The sequence below is a fragment of the Hemitrygon akajei genome, chromosome 27 (assembly GCF_048418815.1).
Source record: "Hemitrygon akajei chromosome 27, sHemAka1.3, whole genome shotgun sequence".
Taxonomy (NCBI): domain Eukaryota; kingdom Metazoa; phylum Chordata; class Chondrichthyes; order Myliobatiformes; family Dasyatidae; genus Hemitrygon; species Hemitrygon akajei.
In genome coordinates this window covers 13074031-13094393 of record NC_133150.1, presented here as the reverse complement: position 1 = coordinate 13094393, position 20363 = coordinate 13074031, and the positions used below count along the sequence as shown (strand labels likewise).

At 39.2% G+C, this 20363-nt stretch overlaps 1 protein-coding gene across 3 annotated transcripts in view; it reads right to left on the bottom strand.

Annotated features, from left to right (window-relative positions):
* Window positions 1-1131: 1131 nt before the first annotated feature.
* The window catches only part of LOC140717123 (protein phosphatase 1 regulatory subunit 12A-like), a 233481-nt gene continuing 214249 nt past the window's right edge, over window positions 1132-20363 (bottom strand). For 2 of the 3 annotated variants that reach the window (XM_073030375.1, XM_073030376.1), the window contains 2 exons: window positions 18952-19002; window positions 1132-5879 (listed from right to left, as the gene is read on the bottom strand). In XM_073030375.1, the coding sequence (XP_072886476.1) occupies window positions 5793-5879; window positions 18952-19002 (138 nt within the window). In that variant the 3' untranslated portion in view covers window positions 1132-5792. Of the gene's footprint in view, window positions 5880-17657; window positions 17715-18951; window positions 19003-20363 lie in introns of all 3 variants that reach the window. The other variant, XM_073030374.1, reaches the window with a different exon arrangement.

Here is a 20363-nt window from a genome sequence, read left to right as displayed (position 1 = left end):
ACTAGTCTCACATGTAAATTTTTGCTAGGTTGCCTGCATTACAGCAGCAGTACTTAGTTAACTAAACTTTTGATGCTGGATGTCAAATTCCTGCCACTATCCATCACAGATTAATTCTGCGCATATTTGGTGCAGGCATTTTGGGCTGAAAGCCCACCTTTGTGCTGGCCTGTTCCTTGTTCGATCACAAAATACTGTAATGGTTCATGCAAAACATTATCACTACCTACCCACGTTAAGTTAAAGTCTAAGTCTGTCAGGCCAGTGTTTATGCCCGTTTCAGAGGTGTGAAGCATAGGATGCCAGTCTATCATGCAGTCAACCCCCAGCATTTTGCCAGTACCCATTTGCTTGGCGGACTGGAGCAATGTGTGGTTAAGCACCTTGCTCAAGGATACAACATGCTGCATCGGCTGGGGCTCGAACTCACAACCTTCAGATCACCAGTCCAACACCTTAACCACTTGGCCACTCGCCACACTACCTACCCACAGGCAATAAATATTCAATCATGGCCTTGCTAGTTACTTCTCATATCCTATAAGTGAATAAAAGAATATCTAAAAAGACCAACACTTTGTGATAGAAAATATTTATTAAGGAGTCTCAGGTCTAAAGCTGACCACAATGAAACAGTTTAATTCTATTGAGTAAATCTTATTTTGAGAACTTAAAACTATGGTCGTCACCAAAAGCAGCCATGCTATTACTTTGGCAAGCTCTTCTGTTAGGAGTTGTAGCACGTAGCACAGTATAGATATGTTACATTTCCAGAAGACCATCATCATTCTTAGAATCACATTGGGTTGCGCTGTGGCAGCCATAGTTAGGTTAGGTGGGGTTTCTGATGGCGTTATAATGACCCATCATTACAAAGGCATCAGAAAGACAGCCTCTCAGAGTCAAATAACCAACAATCAAAACTGCAGTTTATACAGAATTCACTGAGGTGGGCCATTATCACCAGCTGATTTTATTACATGCAGCCTAGCCCAAACCGTAACTGACAATCAAGCATATTGGTATGTGTTACAAGTGTTCTGAAGGCACACAGTATTCCTTCATGAAATAATAAGAGTACCCAATTTTAAGCATTACAACAAATGCCATAAACTTCATAGTACACCAAGATATTTAAAATGTATTTATTTATATTTGACAAAATACATTTGTCTGCAGTTTATTGAAGCCAGTTTCATGCAGATACAAGATGTGAAAAGTTCGATAAGCAGATAACAACTCAATGTACAGACCAATAAATAAACTTCATAAAATCTGAACTGATGTAAATTACAAACACACACATTACTTAAAACACACACACACGAACCACATAATAGTTTGCAGTGCACCAAAATCTAGTTATAAATGTTAAAAGAATGCTAAACTGCCAATAAAAACCTGGACTGAATTACTAATTTGAAAAAAATGAACCAAATCAAGACCATATGAGTGACAGGGTGAACTATTTTCTGAACATTTCAGATTACCTGTTGATGAAACAAAGCATCTGTTTTGCAGTAATTTACACAATTTGTAGTTAACTATTATTATGGATCAGACCTGTAGAAATGTTGATATTGATCTTTAGCTCACAGTAAAAAAAATTACTTCAGGATGCAGGATCTAACTATATGATAAAAAAATTGTACTGGTAGCACGATGACAGTCTTCACCAATTTGCTGATCCAAGTCAAAAATAAAACATTGATGAAGGGGTCACAACTAGAAAGTTAACCCAGGCTTTCCTCGTTTAGACGCTCACCGGTACGTTTCAGATTTCTCACACTTGCAAGATCCCCACCCTCCCTTAGATCTCCCTCCCAGGTATCTTAGGAACCATTAATGACCCAAAATTGATCAGTTATAGTGCAAAATTTAGTTCATTACTATGCTTTTAAAGGTGAGGGAAGAAATGTTCTACCACTGATATACATGCCTTGTAGACCACTAAAAGTTTTAAAATATAAAAGTTATATCTCTTATCCTGAAACAATGATCTAGGGACATTATGCCCCCATCAAGCTAGTTATAAGGCATTTAATCAACTTGAACTGTTGCTTTATCACAAATTAAAAATCTGCCTGCAGTTTTCTCAGCATCCAAATTACAAGATGCAGCTAAGGACTAGGTCGAAACCAATAGGACATAAAGTAGAAAAATATACTTCAGCAATAGCCACCTTGGTATCATCATTCACTTATAGCAAAGTACATCTGATAATTAAAGCTTTGTTATTTACATTTTTAAAACATAGCAATGTTTGTCCGGAAGGAAACAATAGGAACAATTTCTCCATCTGGTGTTCAAGCAAATAAAAAAAATCTGTAAAACGTAACCTATAGAAACAAGCACATCAGTTTAACTTCTTTGTACAGCAGGGAGTTTTGGTAATAGGCACCACCTGAAAAGTTAATAGCTAGAAGTCATATTCTAGTAGCTATCAGCACACATAACACAGATTCTGATTCATTTATACTGTAGTAAATGACCATTGGGGATAGTGTGAGTAACTTTAATTCTATTTAACTTCTCATGTTGGGTTCACTGCAAAGTCTATGGTAGTTTCGTCCATGGAACAACAGCTCCAGGACTTGTAGACAATTACAGTATCAACTACCAAATGACCAAATAATGAAAGCAATTTGCAGCATTAAGGAGTCTGAAAGAGCTTAAAATCAGGGCTCCAGATATAAAAATCAGTTACTGATTACACTGAAACCCCCATTTGCTCCTGGCATTAATCAGGACTCAAAACTGGTTAACACAAAATTGGATCAACATCATATACTGACTCCAGTAGCTTTAAACTTATGTCATAAAATCCACAACCATGAAGTGTGGAAAATATATTATAAAATCACTTACAAAAAATAGTGGTGCCTCTCATTCTGGGAAGTAAACTGATCATTTATAACATTTCTAAATGCCCATTGCACTGTCAACGTAAATGAGATATCCGGGGTCTGCAGGACTTTAGATGTGGTCTACTGTAACCATTTAAAAGATCAAATTTAGAAAACAAGTACAGAAGTATAATACGCAATTCAAGTGAATTGTAATTATATGGAATACAGTACAGGATGAGTATCAAAATAGACAGATCTCTACCAAAACATTGCAATAATTCCTTAAAGACAAATTGCCATTCAATACATAAGGCATCTTTACACCATTTCTTTGAGGGTTTTTTTTGGGGGGGGAGGAGGGAGAGAGTGACAGTGAAGAGCCATGACTGAGCAACATTTTGTTCCATCCTTGTGGGCCAGTAGTGTTCTTGGGACAGGCTGCTACATGTGTAATTGAAAAGGATGACGACAAGAAAAAAAAAGGGAAGTGTGCTGCCTAATGACATTTTGAAAATTATTAATTCTCTCTACAAATTAATTACTTCTTAACCTGTCAGTTTTAAAGCCAAGTTATTCAATTGCATATTTGTCCATCAATTTGATTAAACATTTTAGATTCAAATATTTAATCAGCTACTTTTCAACCTTTTTCTGCATTTTCACTGACAAATTTATTCTCAAGTTAAATGGAGTGCCGCAATCGTTTTACTAGTTTGAGTACATGCACATCACCTTCAGCTTAATTTACATTGCAATGCCCAGTCATGACACTTGCCAAGGAAGTGTACACTTAACCATGACTCCTCCTGTAAAGCACAGGAAGTGCTTCTCAATACATTTTACTGTTAAACTTCCAGTTGATATTTATCAACCATGACCAGCAAATTTAACTGGAGGTAAAATCCTTACCCATCAGTTAATAAAATCAATCCTTTTTTTGTACTGTACAGTGAACTGGGCCAAAACAGGCCCAAAGTTTGTTTCTTTAGGCAATTATAAATCTAAAGGCAATTCTAACAATAAGCACATCAGAAGAATGACCTTGTATCTGCACAAAACTCCATCTTACACGAGCTAAACATGTATAATACAGTACTTCCAACCTTTGAACCAAAAGCATCACAAGAAGTTAATACACTTATTGTATCAGAGCAATAAGAAACTCACATTTAATAGAAGCATTTGCAAAGGTGACAATGTTTAGTTCTTTTCATTTACATAGAATAGCTGTACAATGTAATTTCAAACCTGAACTCAGTGGTCTATTTAACCATAAAATACAGATGTGTATACAAGCTTTAAATAATGTGTACATTTCCCACATGTACATTCCCCAACATGTGACAGAAATGTTCAAATTATAACACTAGATGATACTAATAATATATTCATAGTTTTTAAAAAGGCCACCAACAGCTGCATATTGTAAATTCCCAGAAGGATGAACCCTCCTGTGAAGATCTCATATGTACATAATCCTTAAACTGTTTAAAGGGCTATTTTAGTCCTTTTGCATTCTATTCAGCAGCAATACAACTGCACGGTCCATTTTATATAGGATTTTTAAAATAAAAAGACACCTGATGCATTTATAGTAACCTGTTGACCTGATTAAGGTAAACAAAAAAAAACACAAAACTGACAGCCTTTTTGGTACCACAGAAAATGTATATACATACACGCACACACGCAATTTCAGTACCCTACTAGAATTGCCTAATTTAGACATTTCAGCCATGGAAAACACTATACAAATCTAGATTTGCTGTGAATTCCATCAGGTTACAGACTATACCACAAGTTTTTAAATGAATCCTTTCCCTGAACTCTATTGTATAAGTGCACTCTATAGAAAAGTACCATTTTGTTTTAAACTTCTGTAGCAGTAGTAGATAGGAGATACAGTATATTTATTGCTCAGCATGCAATGAAAAGATTAAAGGAAAGAGATACTTGTGAACCTATAAGGTTGTAATATTCCTTGAGTGTATAGTTAGAAGCAAAATAATTCTCAAAGTTTGTCCTAAAACTAGCTTTATCTAACATCACAAAATCGTATCAAGAGAACTAGGAAGCTCATGTTTAAAATGCATCTTTCAATTTGCCCCAGTAAGCAGCCTTAATCTGAATCAGGTTTTTCTTTAATTAACTGCTGCTTGGATGGGATAAACACTGATACATTGATCTAGAATTTAGATTCGGGATAGGTGAGCAGGGAGCTGGGGAAGAAAGAGGCAAAATCATTGGAAACCATCAACATTACATACAGTACATAGTACTTTAGAAAGAGACATCCAAAGGCCAATGACCATCTTAAAGTTTTGAATGCAAATCTGAACAGAGAAATTCACTGCTGACAATAAAGGTAAACAAATAAAGTAAAAGGAGGCAGCTGAATTGAATACATTTATCATGTTAAAATAATAAAACAGCATATTGCACGTACAATTAATACTTTCTGAACCATACAGTCTAGCTGATGGTTTTTGTATTAAGCCTTAAAAAGGACAAGCCATGTTCTGCAGTGATTTTAACTACTGTGCAAAGTGAATACTGCATAACAGATATTTTCATCAACACGCAGCTGACTGAGGGGCACTGTTAATGTGACTGAGCAGGAGTGGTAGTTAAATGCATTTCTCAAAATCATATCTGAAACACTACAGGACGTGGCTCAATTGTGATAAGCTGCAAGTGTTCCCTTAAATATGGATGTGATTTTTTTTTGTTCACAAGTTAGTATTTTCTCTCCAAATTTATCACTGAAGAACTTGTAATTGATGAGTACAATCATAACCTGCACAAACCAGACATCAATGGGTGAAGAAAACCACAGTCAGAATCTTCTCAGTGCTGAAGAAACTTTTGTGACAGCTCCTTTATAGAGCAAGTAGGCTCATTGTGGGTTCTGTTTTTCTTGCCTCTTGCTCAGAAAGGCATCCTTCATTTTGACAATTTACTTATTACTCGGATTAGTGCACCATTCTCATCTTTCAGCCTTTGGTTGTCCGACTTCAACTCCGTTAAAACCTGCAAAGAAAGGGAACAGCATTTTTATTAAACATACTCTGTTAGAAGGCAGAGTTCTGGTGAAGTGCCCTGGACCTAAATGTTGAATTTCTCACAGATAAAGCCTGACCTGCTGAGTGTTTGCAGCAATTCTGGTACGTTTTGAGAGAGGTATGTACAGTGCCTATAATAAGTATTCACCCACCTTGGAAGCTTTCATGTTTTATTGGTTCACAACGTTCTGTCACAGCGGATTTAGTTTGGCTTTTTTTGACACCAATCATCAGAAAAAGACTTGTGTCAGAGTGCAAACAGATCACTACAAAGACCTAAATTAATTACAAATATAAAACACAAACTAATTGACTGCACAAGTGTTCACCCCCTTTAAAATGACACACCAAATCATCACTGGTGCAGCCAATTGGTTTCAGAAGTCACATGATTAGTTAAATAGAGACCTGTTTTTGGAGACCTGTGTACAGTCAAGGTGTTTCCATTGATTGTAGTAAAAATACCCCTGCATCTGGAAGGTTCAACTGCTGATGAGTCAGTATCCTGGCAAAAACTACACCAAGACAAAATAAAACTCCAAGCAACTCTGCGAAAAGGTTATTGAAAAGCACAAGTCATTCTAAAAGGCACTGTTCAAAAGAGAACAAAGAATTTCATCAGAAACAAGAGAAATATCAGGAGATGCTGGAAATCCGAGCAACACATACAAAATGCTGAAGGAACTCAGCAGGCCAGGCAGTGTCTATGGAGAAAAAGTACAGATGACATTTTGGGCCGAGACCTTCGGCAGGACTGAGAAAAAATTAAGAGGAATAAATTTAAAAGGCGGGAGAGGGGAGAGAGAAACGCAAGGCAATAAGTGGGAAGTTGATTGGTGAAAGAGATACAGGGCTGGAGAAGGGGGAGTCTGATAGGCCATGGAAGAAAGAAAGTGGGGAGGGGGGAAGGAACACCAGAGGGAGGCGATGGGCAGGCAAGGAGATAAGGTGAGAGAGGGAAAAGGGGATGAGGAATGGTGGGGGGGGGGGGGGGGCATTACTAGAAGTCTGAGAAATCGATGTTCATGTCAGGTTGGAGGCTACCCAGATGGAATACAAGGTGTTGTTCCTCCTGAGTGTGGCTTCATCACGGCAGAGGAGACCATGGATTGACATATCGGAATGGGAATGGGAAGTGGAATTAAAATGGGTGGTTACTGAGAGATCCTGCTTTTCTGGTAGGTGCTCAGCGAAGCGGTGTCCCACTCTACATTGGGTCTCCTCACTGATCTCCCTTCTGGCACTTATCCTTGGAAGGGGAACAAGTGCTACACCTGCCCCTACACCTCCTTCCTCAGTACCATTCAGAGCCCCAAACAATCCTACCAGATGAGGTGACACTTCACCTGTGAGTCTGTTGGGGTCATATACTGTGGCCTGGCCAGTGCTCCCAGTGTGGCTTCCTGTATAATCGGTGAAACCCGATGAATATTGTTCAAAAGAAATTAATAACAACAACATTTTTCAAATCTATTTCTGTCAAATATAGTCTCAACAATTTTAAGTAGCTATCCTAATAAGACGCTTTGGAGCACTGCCACATTGAGAGAAAACTGGAGGAGTGGCTCCTTTGGTAGTAGCTCAAGTTCTTATTAGGAATGGTATTTAATCACAAGCAAAAGCACAATGACATACTTCCAGCCCAGTCAAATCCAGCCGTTTCCCTTACCTTCAAATTAGTAAATTGAAAGGCATGTACAAACAAAGTTTGGGTAATGTAAATGATCAATTAAAAAGCAATGTATATGCAACTAATTAAAAAACAAGCTACAGCTCACTATTGAAAAAAACCTGCGCAAGCACTGTGAAATAAATTCAGTTCAAGGAGGCTACACTTTAAAAAGGCAGGATGATACAGTAGCACAGATCATTTTGCTACAGCACCATATACTTTAGATAATTATAGCATTTAACTTCAACAGCTAGAAATAAATTTAGTTTAAAATTACTTTGGATTCAAAATGACAATCCTCTCTTTAGTTATAAAGTTCATCCAAGTGTAGAGTACAATAGATGAACTATAGCCAATGAAATAGTAAAGATGCAAAGTATTGCAGAAATAATAACTGAGATGGACATTTAGTGGGGGAGGGGGGGGAAACTGCAACAGCTTTATTTATAAAGGCATTATTGCAGCCAAAGGGTAAGATGAAAGAGGGGTTCACACCGTGGTGTGGATCATGGAAGTCTTTCAAAAGAATACCCAAATCAAATAGCAAAAGACACGCAGCTAACCATTCAAGCCAGTAATCTTTCATTCTTTTCCACCACTCTTCCAATTCCCTCATCCTTTTATCATTTTCACTGTGGACACCCAACCCACACAATCACAACCCAGATTCTGTTCCTCAAGCAGGACAGTGTCTTTAAATGGGGGAACCAATTCTCCTAGCACACACCCCCCTCTGGCTGAGAATTCTCACTTCATAAAGCTTTTCCTCCAATTGCACTCTATTCAGTTAAGAGCTGTTATTGGAGCTTGCATTTCTCCAAACATGCCTGCGAATGAGGGACTTAAGAAAATTTTCATACTTTAATGCCAGTCATTTCTTGTTCCTCATTTCTTTTTCAGTAGGTTAATATATTATTGTTTGTTCCAGAGGGATCTGGGGTACAAGTGCACAGTTTGCTAAAATCACCCACCCAAGTAGGTAGGGTGATGAAGGCATTGAGCATGCTGCCCTTCAGCAATCAGGGCACTGAGCTTAGGAGCAGGTTTATTATGAGGCAGTTTTGCAGTTCATTGGTTATACCGCACTTGGAGTATTGGGTACAGTTCTGGTCACCTGATTATAGGAAAGACATTGTCAATCTGGAGAAAGAGGATGCAGAAGATGCTTACGAGGATTTTGCCTAGACTAAAGAGTCTGAACCAGAAGGAGAAATAAGCCATGCTTTATTGCTTGCAAAATAGGAGAATGAAAGGTGATTTCATAGAAGTTTATAAAATCATGATCGGTATGCATAACATGAATGGTCATAGTCTTTTCCTCAGGGTTGGGGAGTCCAAAACTAGTAGGAACAAATACAAGAGGGGAAAAGTTTAAAAGATTTAAAATCTTCTTTATAAAAGGTGGTAAGTACCTGGAATGAGCCACCGGAGAATGTGGTTGAGGTGGGTTCAAGTGCAACATTTAAGAGGCATTTTGATAGGTTCATACATGGAGGAAAGGGCTTGGAGGGCTAAGGACTGAACACAGGCAACTAGGACCAGCAGGGAGGATGTTGTAGTAAGCATGGACTAGTTGAGCCAAAAGGCCTGTTTCCATGCTCTCTGACTCTATCTCTGTTTGAACTAAACATCATGAACTTCTCTGCAAATTTTCACTTTCTTTTACCAAGGAGATTTCCTTCCACCATTTCAAGGCAGCATTCACAGGAAGGTCACCGACTTCTGCATTATTTTGACTAAACCTCTTCTTAGTGTACTTCTAGTACTGACGCAAACTTTATTCTTCCATGTTTTCTGCTTCTATTGCAACAACTCTGACCTTCCACCTACCAATGAGGGTTCCTTTTCCTCAAATCGGCATTCTGCCACAATAGTTCATTGGGCCTTCCACCATTCAGTTTAAATTCCTGCCTTTGTGCTGACTCTCTCCATGACTTTATGACACTTTGGAAGTGCAATAAAGCTCCACTCCCCTTCCTCCACTCTCTCTGAGTGAGAGCAAGGAAGGAGAGAAGTGCAAATACAATACTATTATATTCCCTAATAAATACTAATAAGTAAACTGATCTTGAGATAATGTAAATAACATGATCCTAACACCATATTTGAGTTAGCATCATGAGATAGAAGCACCTAGCTTCTTTTTGTATGTCTTATTGTAATCTATAGTTTTTTTTGTATTGCAATATACTGCTACAGCAATACAACACAATTCACGACATATGCCAGTGATATTAAACCAGATTCTAAGCTCCAAGTCAAACTATGCACCTCAATGTTATTGAAAACACTGATGTGATTACAATTGTTCACAAATAATGAATTTAAAATCCTTAGGCAATCTTATTAAATCTGCCACAATGCAGAGTAAAGAAGTGCAACTATTTCTTGGTCAATCCCTTCCTGCCAAAGAAACTAATTGAAATAGAAACCAATACAACAACAAAAGAAAACAGTTCATGTCAGGATAGATTTGCTATTACAAAGACTTACTTTTACCTAACCTTACACTGGAGCTTACTCTTGCAAATTACAGGTGCTGGTTGATATTACTGCTCCCTCAAATTATGTTCTGTACTTAATGAAGCAGGAGAGTTGTAATAGAAGTATACAGTAGTATGCAACAGTCTTATGCCAAAACTTTTGCCCAATACTGTAGTAACTTTATGTATTGTACTGTACTGCTGCAAATAAAAAACAAATTTCATGATATACATGAGTGATGATAAACGAGATTCTGACATGTCTCTCTATTGTGGACTGAGAAGGGAAAGGTGGCAGGGCGAGGGGGATCACGGTTGGGAAAGGGGGAAGGAGGATGGAGATCATGGCTGGGGAAGGGGGAAGGGAAAGGGGAGGGAGCCAGAAGCACTTGAGAGGCATTCTGTAACAATCAATAAACCAATTGTTGGAAACAAATTACCCTGCCTGGTGTCTCAAGCTGGGTATGTCTGCATCTGCCCCCCCCCCCCCACCCCAGGCACACCTTCTCTGCCACCTGTCCCACACCCCTCTCACAGTGCTCCACCCTTGATATTTTCAACAACCTTTGTTCCAGCCAGATTTATAAACTCGCACTCCAACCCATGTTGACAAATAAAATACTGTGCAAGAATCTTAGGCAACCTAGCTATATAAGGCTTCTGAACAGCAATGTATTTCAGAATCCTTTGGCCTTGACTGTATGCTTCTGTTACACTTAAGGCATTCTAAGGGGCAAGAGGTAATCACACCTCAGGGCATTTTAAATGTTGATGGGGATAAAGTGAGGAGAAGAATCAGAAAGTCATGAGGGAAATAGGAAATCAGTCACCACTAGTTCAAAGGAAGGCATTGTGGGGTGACAGACTATGGTCTGGAGCTTAAGTGATTGGGTTAGATATTATATCAGAAAAGAAAACAGATTATAAGTTGGAGGACAATGCAAAAAACTGCAACTGAATCCTAAGTAGAGGATGTACTGTTGGTAAGAACAGCACATTATACCATACAAGATTAAATTTTTAAGGTAAGTGTAGATGAGCTTCATTTTAAATCTAAAATGTCATTGAAGTGAAAACTGACTGAGAAATCACATACAAATCAACTAAGTAGCCTGAGTGGCTGTAGAGATTATGAACACGCCAATGGACTATTTGTGAATGTATAAACATCAGTAAGTAAGTTAGTGGATATAGAAGAATAATTAAAAATCCTATACCAGTACAGGAAAGCATAGTACAAGGTACAATACTACACCTGGAGGATCAACACTCAAAGTCAGAGTTTAACTAGTTCTCAAATCTCCCCCAATTCTGCAAAATACTGAGTACTGACAAGGAAAAAATATTATAATTTACTTCTGTAAGGCATATATTCTGTAGGCTGCACAAGAATGAGATCCATGATAAAGTAAACATAAATATTTGAAGGTGGACAGATTATGCTGCTTGCATTGAGCATTGCTGCATCTGATGTGGGAATGTTGTTATTGCCATTCAATATGGGAAAAAAAATTGTTTATTTCCAGCACTAGAATTCCACAGCTGAGTAACAAGAACCTTGTTTGGAAATAGGACCTCTAAACTATAGGGAAATACTTCAACTAAGTTGAAAATTTCAACATAATAAAAGATTCTAAAGGTCTATCGATAAAATGCACAGAATAAATTGTAACCCTACATAGATTTAAAGATTTCTCATTAAATTTAATTTTTTTTTAAAAGAATCCATAACATTCTGCTGTAAACTTCAAAGCAGTGAAAATGAAACTGACACAACCTATACCACACTTTTGGATCAGATTCTGAATATTTTGATATTCTGTTTTGATTTTGATTTCAGATTCTGTTTTACTTCCTCTTTTTAATGATAGTTACTGAAAATTATGATGTGGCCCAGTGGGTTATTCCTCAGCATCACACATGAAATGAGTAAACCAAGGAAGAAATCTGTGAAACCACCAAGACACCAAACATCCTCCCCACAAATTACGGCTATTTTTTAAGAATTTATGACAAAATACTGTAGTATGTTTTTACATACATTGATGAGCTCTGTTCAAAATAAACTCCAGTATAATAAAGTGAAAAGGAATGCAAGCTGGAGCTATTTATAAGAGAAACTTCTGTTAAACAAAATCCCCATGTTACAAATAAGGATTTGAGATAGGGCATGAAACTAGATCAACTCGTGTGTGATTCATCCACATTGCAATACAACTACTAATTAAAGTTTTGGACCCTGCTTAATCTTATTTTACTCTTTTCATAGTCTGATCTCTAAATTCTGCAGCCCTAATAACTTTAACTGACTTGTCCAAAGGCTGGCAGGTCTGGTGTATGATGACTCAGACAATGTTTTAATTAAAGGTATAATCCACATAATTTTTGTTGGCATATCAAATGTACTGCAATTAAACAGTGAAAAATACACAAATACTGGAGGAACTCAGCAGGTCAGGCAGCACCTATTGAAATGAATAAACAGTCATTGTTTCGGACCGCGACCCTTCTTCAGGACTAGAAACGACGGGTGAAGAGGCCAGAATAAAAATGTTGGGGGAGGGGAAGGAGAATTAGCTAGATGATGATAGGTGAAGCCAGGTGCGTGGGAAAGGTAAAAGGCTGGAGAAGAAGGAGTCTAATAGGAGAGGAGAGTGAACTAAGGGAGAAAGGGAAGGAGGGACACCAGGGGAGGTGATGGGCAGGTGAGGAGAAGAGTTAAGAGGTCAGAGTGGGGAATAGAAGATGGAAGAGGGGAGGGAATTTTTTCTTTAAACTGAAAGGACTAATCTATGTTCATGCAATCAGGTTGGAGGCTACCCAGACGGAATATGAGGTTTTGCTTCTCGACCCTGACAGTGACCTCATCTTGGCAAAAGAGGAGGCCATGAACCAACATGTCAGAACGTGAATGGGGATAGGAATTAAAATGACTGTTCTCCAGGAAATTCTGCTCTTGGTGGATGGAGTGGAGGTGCTCGACAAAGCAGTCCCTCAGATTACGTTGAGTTTCACCAATGTAGAGGAGATCACATCAGGAGCACCGGATACAGCAGATGACCCCTAACAGATTTGCAGGTGAAATGTTGCCACACCTGGAAGGACTGTTTGGGGCCCTGCATGCAGGTAAGGGGAGAGGTAAATGGGCAGGTATAGAATTTTGATCATTTGCAGGAGTATGTGCCAGGAGGGGGATTAGTGGGGAGGGATGAATGGACAAGGGAATCACAAAGGGAGCAATCCCTGTGGAAAGCATGGTAGGGAGGAGGTTAAGATGTATTTGGTGGTAGCATCCCATTGAAGATGGCAGAAGATGCAGAGAATGATGTGTTGATTGTGGAGGCTCATGTGAGGTATGTGAGGACAAGAGGAACTCTATCCCTGTTAAGGAGGCAGAAAGATCGGTTGAGTGCGGATACCCAGGAAATGGAGTATGGCTGAGGGCTGTGGCAATATTGGAGGAAGAGAAACCCTGTTTTTTGTTCAGATGTCCTGGAAAGGAAAGCCTCATCCTGGGAAGAAATATGACAGAGACAAAGAAACTGAGAAAAAGGAATAGCATTTTTTCAGGAGACAAGGTGGGAGGAAATATAGTCACGAGGTAGGAACCGGTAGGTTTATAAAATATGTCAGTAGACAGTTGGTCTCCAGAGATGGAGAGAGGAATCAAGAAAGGGAAGAGAGGTGTCAGAAATGGTCCAATTGCATTTAAGGGCAGTTAAGTTTGAGGCAAAGTCGATTAAATTGACTAGCTTAGCTTGGGTGCATGAAGCAGTACCGAAGCAGTCATTAATGTAGTGCAGGAAGTTTTGGGGAGCAGTACCATGGAAGGCTTGAAACATGGACTATTCTACGTAGCCAATGAAAAGACAGGCATACCTGGAGAAAGTGAGAGGAGCTAAAGGAGAAATTGTTGAGGATCATGTCTGCCTGTCTGTTTTAAGGCCTTCTTGATGGGGAGGGGGGATACAAGTGTAGTGACTGGACATCCATGGTGAAAAAGAGGTAGTCAGGGCCAGGGAATTGAAAGATGTTGAGGAGATTGAGAGCAAGTGATGTATCCCAGATGCAAGTAGGAAAAGACTGAACCAAGGGGGATAAAATGGAGTAGAGGCTTGCGGATCCGAATTTAGTGGGGCAGGAGCAGGCAAAGATAATGGGCCTACCCATATAGTCGGGCTAATACTGAAATAACCTTCAGTGAAAAGGTTTTTACATATACAAAGAAAAATTGCTGAATTGTTAATTTCTAAAATAAGATAATTAACCTTTCCATATCCATGTTATATAAAATATTACAATTATAAAGCTTCTTAGATACTGAGATCCTGATTTAATACCAACAAGTTCATCAATTCTCCTGTCTACTCAATCTTTACTGTTACAATACCATAGTGGGGCTCTAAAGCTGAAACCTGACTGTAGTCAATGCTGGAAGCACCAGAATTAACACCACAGACTGCAAGATCCTTGTGGGAAGCTTTCAAGATCAATGGTCAGTGTTGTCACTTTGTCAAAGGCAACAAAACTGTCATCATTACCAAAAAACATTCATCATGCTTTTAATGACAATATGCTTAGTGGCACTGCAGACTAATGCACTGTCCCGACTTCTGACTGGGTAGAAAGTCCTACTGTTTTAATTACCAAAAGCTCCTAAAGAATGAAAAACTCCTAAGGTATGAATTCTTGTATTCAACAATAGACAATGTGGGTGATGGGGTGAAGATATGTCTCTACCAAAGGAGGTGTAAGGTTAGCCTGCAGGTCACCCCCTTGGGGAAGGTGTAACACCCGCTTAACAACCTCCCCGCCCCCCCCCCCCCCCCCCCAAATCAGGGTCATAGGAGCAGGTGGTGGATGGTCATAGGAGCAGCTAGTGCATATCATAAGCCCTGGTTATGTGATCACTGACAACAGGCAACCAATCCTTGAAGAGTACTTACTGATATTGGCTGGTGTCACCCATCTTTTAAAGATGCTGCCCAGAGGGCTGCAATGGCAAACTACTTCTGTAAAATAATTTGCCAAGAACAATCATGTTCATGGATAAGACCATGATCTCCCATGTCATAGGAAAAGGCACATATTGATGAATAGGGAATGAAGAATTGGCCATAGTTATCCTAGCTATGAATAATTTAATATTCATCAATCCAAATAGGTTGGGCAATGAGACTGGTGAGCTACAGGTACAGGCAGATGGAAGGACAGCTGTATAACAATTACAAAAACATAGCTGAAAGGACAGTGAAATGGTTCGGTAAAAAATGAAGTGGGGACTGAAAAGAGTAACAGACCAATTAAAAAACAATTTATATCTAAAGAACAGATGATGTGCTAGTAAGGTGAATAAATGAAATGATCCAAGTTGAAATGAGGAGCTAAAGAGTCCATTGGATTTCCAGAGGGCATCAGAGACCTACCAGGAGCTCACAGTGTAATAGAAGAATAAACATGCAGACAAATTACTGAGCTGCAAGGCAGGGAAGGGTGAGAGAACTGGTTGATGGCATAGGTTCAAGCTAATTAGCAAATGGAATAGTTTGGGTGGGAATGTAATGCTTGAGAAAAGATAATTGGTCTCTAGGGCTCAATGCCGAGAAGGGTAAAAGAAAGGAAAACTCTAGTCCCATACTAAGATGACCATGGGCTAGACAGATAACTTAATTTGGATGGCATTCTATTCTTTAAACTTTCCATGATTTAAAGACAAGAGAGATCTTAGGTGGTCAGTAAAAAGGACAAGGAGGCAGAATTTTTTAAACTTTGGTTGGAAAATTAGTGTTAACTGTTATGATTTCACTGCAATCTAAAAACTACATTCAGCATACGTCATGACAGATGTTTCTTTTAAGTGCACATCTACAGTGGAGTTGCAAAGTAAACAAGAGATCAGACTTAACCTTCTTTCAAACAATACATGCAAAGTGAAAATGCAAGGAACAGCAGATAGACAGAAACACCATGTTTGCATACAGGAAGAGTTGGGCAATGAGGGACGGGGGAATTGAAGGCTGCAAGTTCAATTTCAAGCAGCCCTGCGGCATTGTCAAATGACTTGGTTAAAGGCCTATTTTCAGCTAGCTGAAGCTCAATTAATTGCCTTAGAACAAGCATCAGCTTTATCAGGAATATTCTACAGAGACCAGAATATGGAATAATGGAGACAAAACAAAAATATGCTGAGCAATTTAAAACAAGAGGGAACAGCAAACGTTAAGTATTTTAAACTCAGATTTCTTATATATTTAGACATCAAAATGGTTGTGTGATGCGCCTAGTGTGGTAGAGTAGTGGGTAGTGCTTGCCGCTTTCACTTATCTTCCACCGCTGGCTTGTGGAGAAGGAGAGCTGAGTGTGCACATGTCCTGGTGCTCGTGAACTAGATCCCCATCTATGGGCAAGTAGTCCTACTACCTTATGGGTAGCCTTGGGAGAGACGAAGGCTACAGGAGTAAACCCAGACAGCAAATCTGAAGTGAAGGCCCCCAAGGCAGCTGGATGACATTGAACATCCTTCCGGCCGCTCCTGCATCCAAGCTAGTCCCATACGTATTGCTTAATAAGGTTTCCTTTGGACTACACTGGTGAAGCCGAGAGGGGGAGCTTTTTGACTGGGCACCTCAGGATGTCCATAGCTTCTGTCTATGATTGTGACGATCATCATCGCCTACTATCCTTTAAATCAGATGGATGCCAACCACAACCAATATTAAAACAAAAAAGTCATTCTGTAAAATAAAGAGCGGCCTAAAAAATAGTGGAATGTTCCACAAAGAATTGCATTTCCAGCAGGACAGTTGTATCTAGCTGAAGGGTTCAGAACAAGGGATCACAATCTCAAGAAACTGTGCAAACAATGCAGGACTGAGGTAAGGCGAAACTTCCTCACTGTTAGGATAGCAGGACTGTGAAATTCTCTACTGAAAGACAGGGCAAGTTGCTGAATATATTTTGGAAGGAAATCAATAGATTTTAAAAGGCATCAAGCAAGTGAACAAGAATATAGTATTAAAATAGATGACTAACCATAATTATACTAAATGGTGAAGCAGGGTCAAAGAGCTGTAGGTCTCCTCCAGTAAGAACTGGAGAAAGGACACAGCTAGTGTACTTTAAATGCAGAGGCAAAGGAAATGCCTGTGATAGATCGGAGCCCAGTTAACACAGGGCTATCGAGGAGAGAATGAAAGAAAGCAAACTAACATGGTGGAACTGTGACAGGAATCAGTGGCTAGTAATCTGAAGCAAAAAGACAATATTGAAAACACCCAGCAGATCAAGCTGGAAAAAAATAAGAAATAGAAAAAGTGCTAAAATCCAGAAAAGCAAAATTCTGGAAATACTCGAATCACACGAGAAATAGGTAAACTGACAGGTTGAAACAAAAAAAGAATTGCAGTAGGTGTACCAGTTAGACTCCAATCATGCTTGCTTGCTTGTGTAATGCTCTGCCATCAGCAAAGATAGGGGACACATCCAACAGGCTTGACTATACCAGCTGATAAAAAAGTAAATCTGAACCAAAATGATGACAGGCAGAAGTAGCCAGCTCCCGTACAGATAGTACTTCTGAAGGACAACTAACCTGAAACGTTGACCCTTGCCTTGTTTCTACAGATGTTGCCTGAACTTCAGGGCGTTTCTAGCAAATGCAATTTGTTCTGTTAATATTGTTAATCATAATTCCGACATACACAGATACTTGTATTTCTCGATAGCTAATGACTGTCAGAGACAAAAATCAGGCAGATTCTATTGTTCTGATAAGTAAACCAAGATGCATAGTGGTCAAGTTCAGAAAGATTACTATGGGAACACAAAATAAAACAAAAGCAAAGTTGACTTTGAAAGCATTTTAAAAATACATTTTAAGCCCAACTGTATGGATTTTATGTTTTCCTATTAATTAAACTATCACAGTAGTGGATTACTATTTTTCATGACAAATCTTACTATCTTCAACCAAGTGGGCAAGCTCCAGAAAAAAAACGCAGATTAAGCAAATATAATCGCAGGACTCCTTAAGGTTCAAAGGTTCATCTGTTATCAAAGCATGTATCCGTATACATCCCTGAAATCTGAATTCCCCAGACAGCAATTAAACAAAGGAAGAACATGAAAGCCATTCAGAGAGAACCATCAAACCCAGCCACACCCCCCCCCCCCATACAAAAAAGAAAAGCATCCCGATCGAAGTGTTTGCACTGACATAAAGAAGGAAATTTTCCTTATGGGAAGGTGTGTCAGGTTATTCAAAAGTTATAAAAAGGGGTACAAGACAGTCATGTGAGTGGTGTATCAACTGACTTGAGGGTTATTTCAAGCTGAAATGCCAGAAATAGTAAGTTAGGCAGGAAATTGGAATGAACATTAAGTTGTCACACTTCATTACATGACTTTTCTCTTGCCCAGCATAAAGGCTGCTCAAGCTCTTAATGAAGCTGGAGAAGCACATCATTAAAGAGGGCTAAAATTAAATGATCATGAACTTTGGCCTTGACACATAGTTCCATCATGGGATGTGCAACCAATACTTCCAAGCCAGACAATTTATAAGACTTTAGTCTGAACTGTTTTGGCTTTAATGCAATATTCAGTATGGTGAGTACGAAACAAAGCCAAGAATTAATAATACCTACCACTGCTTTTAAGGATCAGTGAAAAGGAATTTCTCACATCTTTTTAATAAAAGAGGAAGCTTTGCTTTTAAGTTGAATGTTTTTCTGCCCCTGTTCACTATCAGCCCTTAACAAGAGGCTAAATTACGTAAAAGCAATTGGCGTCAAATGGGAAATGTTACCATGGTCATTTAGGGGATTAAGGTGTGTGTATTGGGATATTCAATTATGCAAGACTACTGAAGAGAAATCACATCATACCTTTAATTCTTCTTCCATTTCGGAAACTTTCCTCTCTAAAGCACGTTTTTCCTGAAATAGATTCATTGTACTCTATATTAGAATAAGGAATGTAGACAAGTATCTCTAGTTGTAACATTTTAAAATCAAACCACAAAAAGGCATGATAGGTGACCTATTACAGCAATAGGTCACTATAGCTGCTTATGGAAGGCAGTTGGAAAGAATAAGATCTCTCCTGATCTTTATTTTCATCATATCCTAACTTTACAGATATGCAATCTGCTGGATCTAAAGAGTTGGAGTTGCAGGGGTAGCTTAGAATTGTACTGCCTGCGTTCAAACACTGAATTATTACCCCATTTTAGCATTTGACATCCTTTCTGGGTCATATTGCTCTCCCCTCTCTACTGTACTAACATTTCTGGATGATGTACCTGTGCAATAACTCAACATTAAGCAAAACTTCTCCATCATCATCAATGCAGCGATGTACATTCTACCTCAGGCAGGAGCTGAGCACTGTGATCCAGTCACTAAAGTGTAAATCTTGATGCCTTCCCTATCACTGTGGGAGATTTCAACCAGGCCAGCTTGAAGAAGTCCCTGAAGAATTACCACCAACATAGTTGTGGAACCAGAGGAGCCGAAACACTTGACCACAGTTATACCACTGTCAAGAATGCTTAACATACCATCACACGCCCACACTTTGGAAAGTCCCGGCTGTACTTCTACTCAAGACGTATAGGCAGAGACTAAAGACCATAGCACCAGTGGTGAGGTCCAAGAAGGTAGGGCCAAGGGAAGTGGAGGATTGCTTTGTATCAGTTGAGTGGACATTATTCAGGGCTTCATCTTCAGAACTGAATGAACATGCCACAGTTGTCACTGATTTCAAGAGTTGCATAGATGAGTGTGTGCCTTCAAGAAATACTGGACATGCCCACACCAAAAGCTGTGGTTGAACTAAGAGATTTGTAGTCTGCTGAGAGCTAGATCTGTGGCATTCATGACCAGTGATTCAGAACTATACAAGTAGTCCAGGTATGACCTACGGAAGGCTATTTTAAGAGCAAGAAAACAATTCCAATTAACAGTAGAGACAGAATTGGATGCATGTCAGCTCTGCCAGGGTTTGTAAGCTATTACTCCCTTCACAGCAAAGTAACAGCTGTGAAGTTTCACTCCCAGATGAGTTCAACGCCTTTCATGCTCAATTGCTTGAAAGGGAATCCCTGAAGTATCTGGTGACCCTGTGATCTGCCTCGGAAGCCGATGTCAGAACATGTTTCAAGATGGCGAACCCTTGCCAGGCACTGAACACCTGTGCCAACCAACTGGTGGGAACGTTCAAGGACATCTTCAATCTCTGACTACTGCATTCAGAGGTTCCCACCGGCTTCAAAAGGGCAACAATCATACCAGTGCCC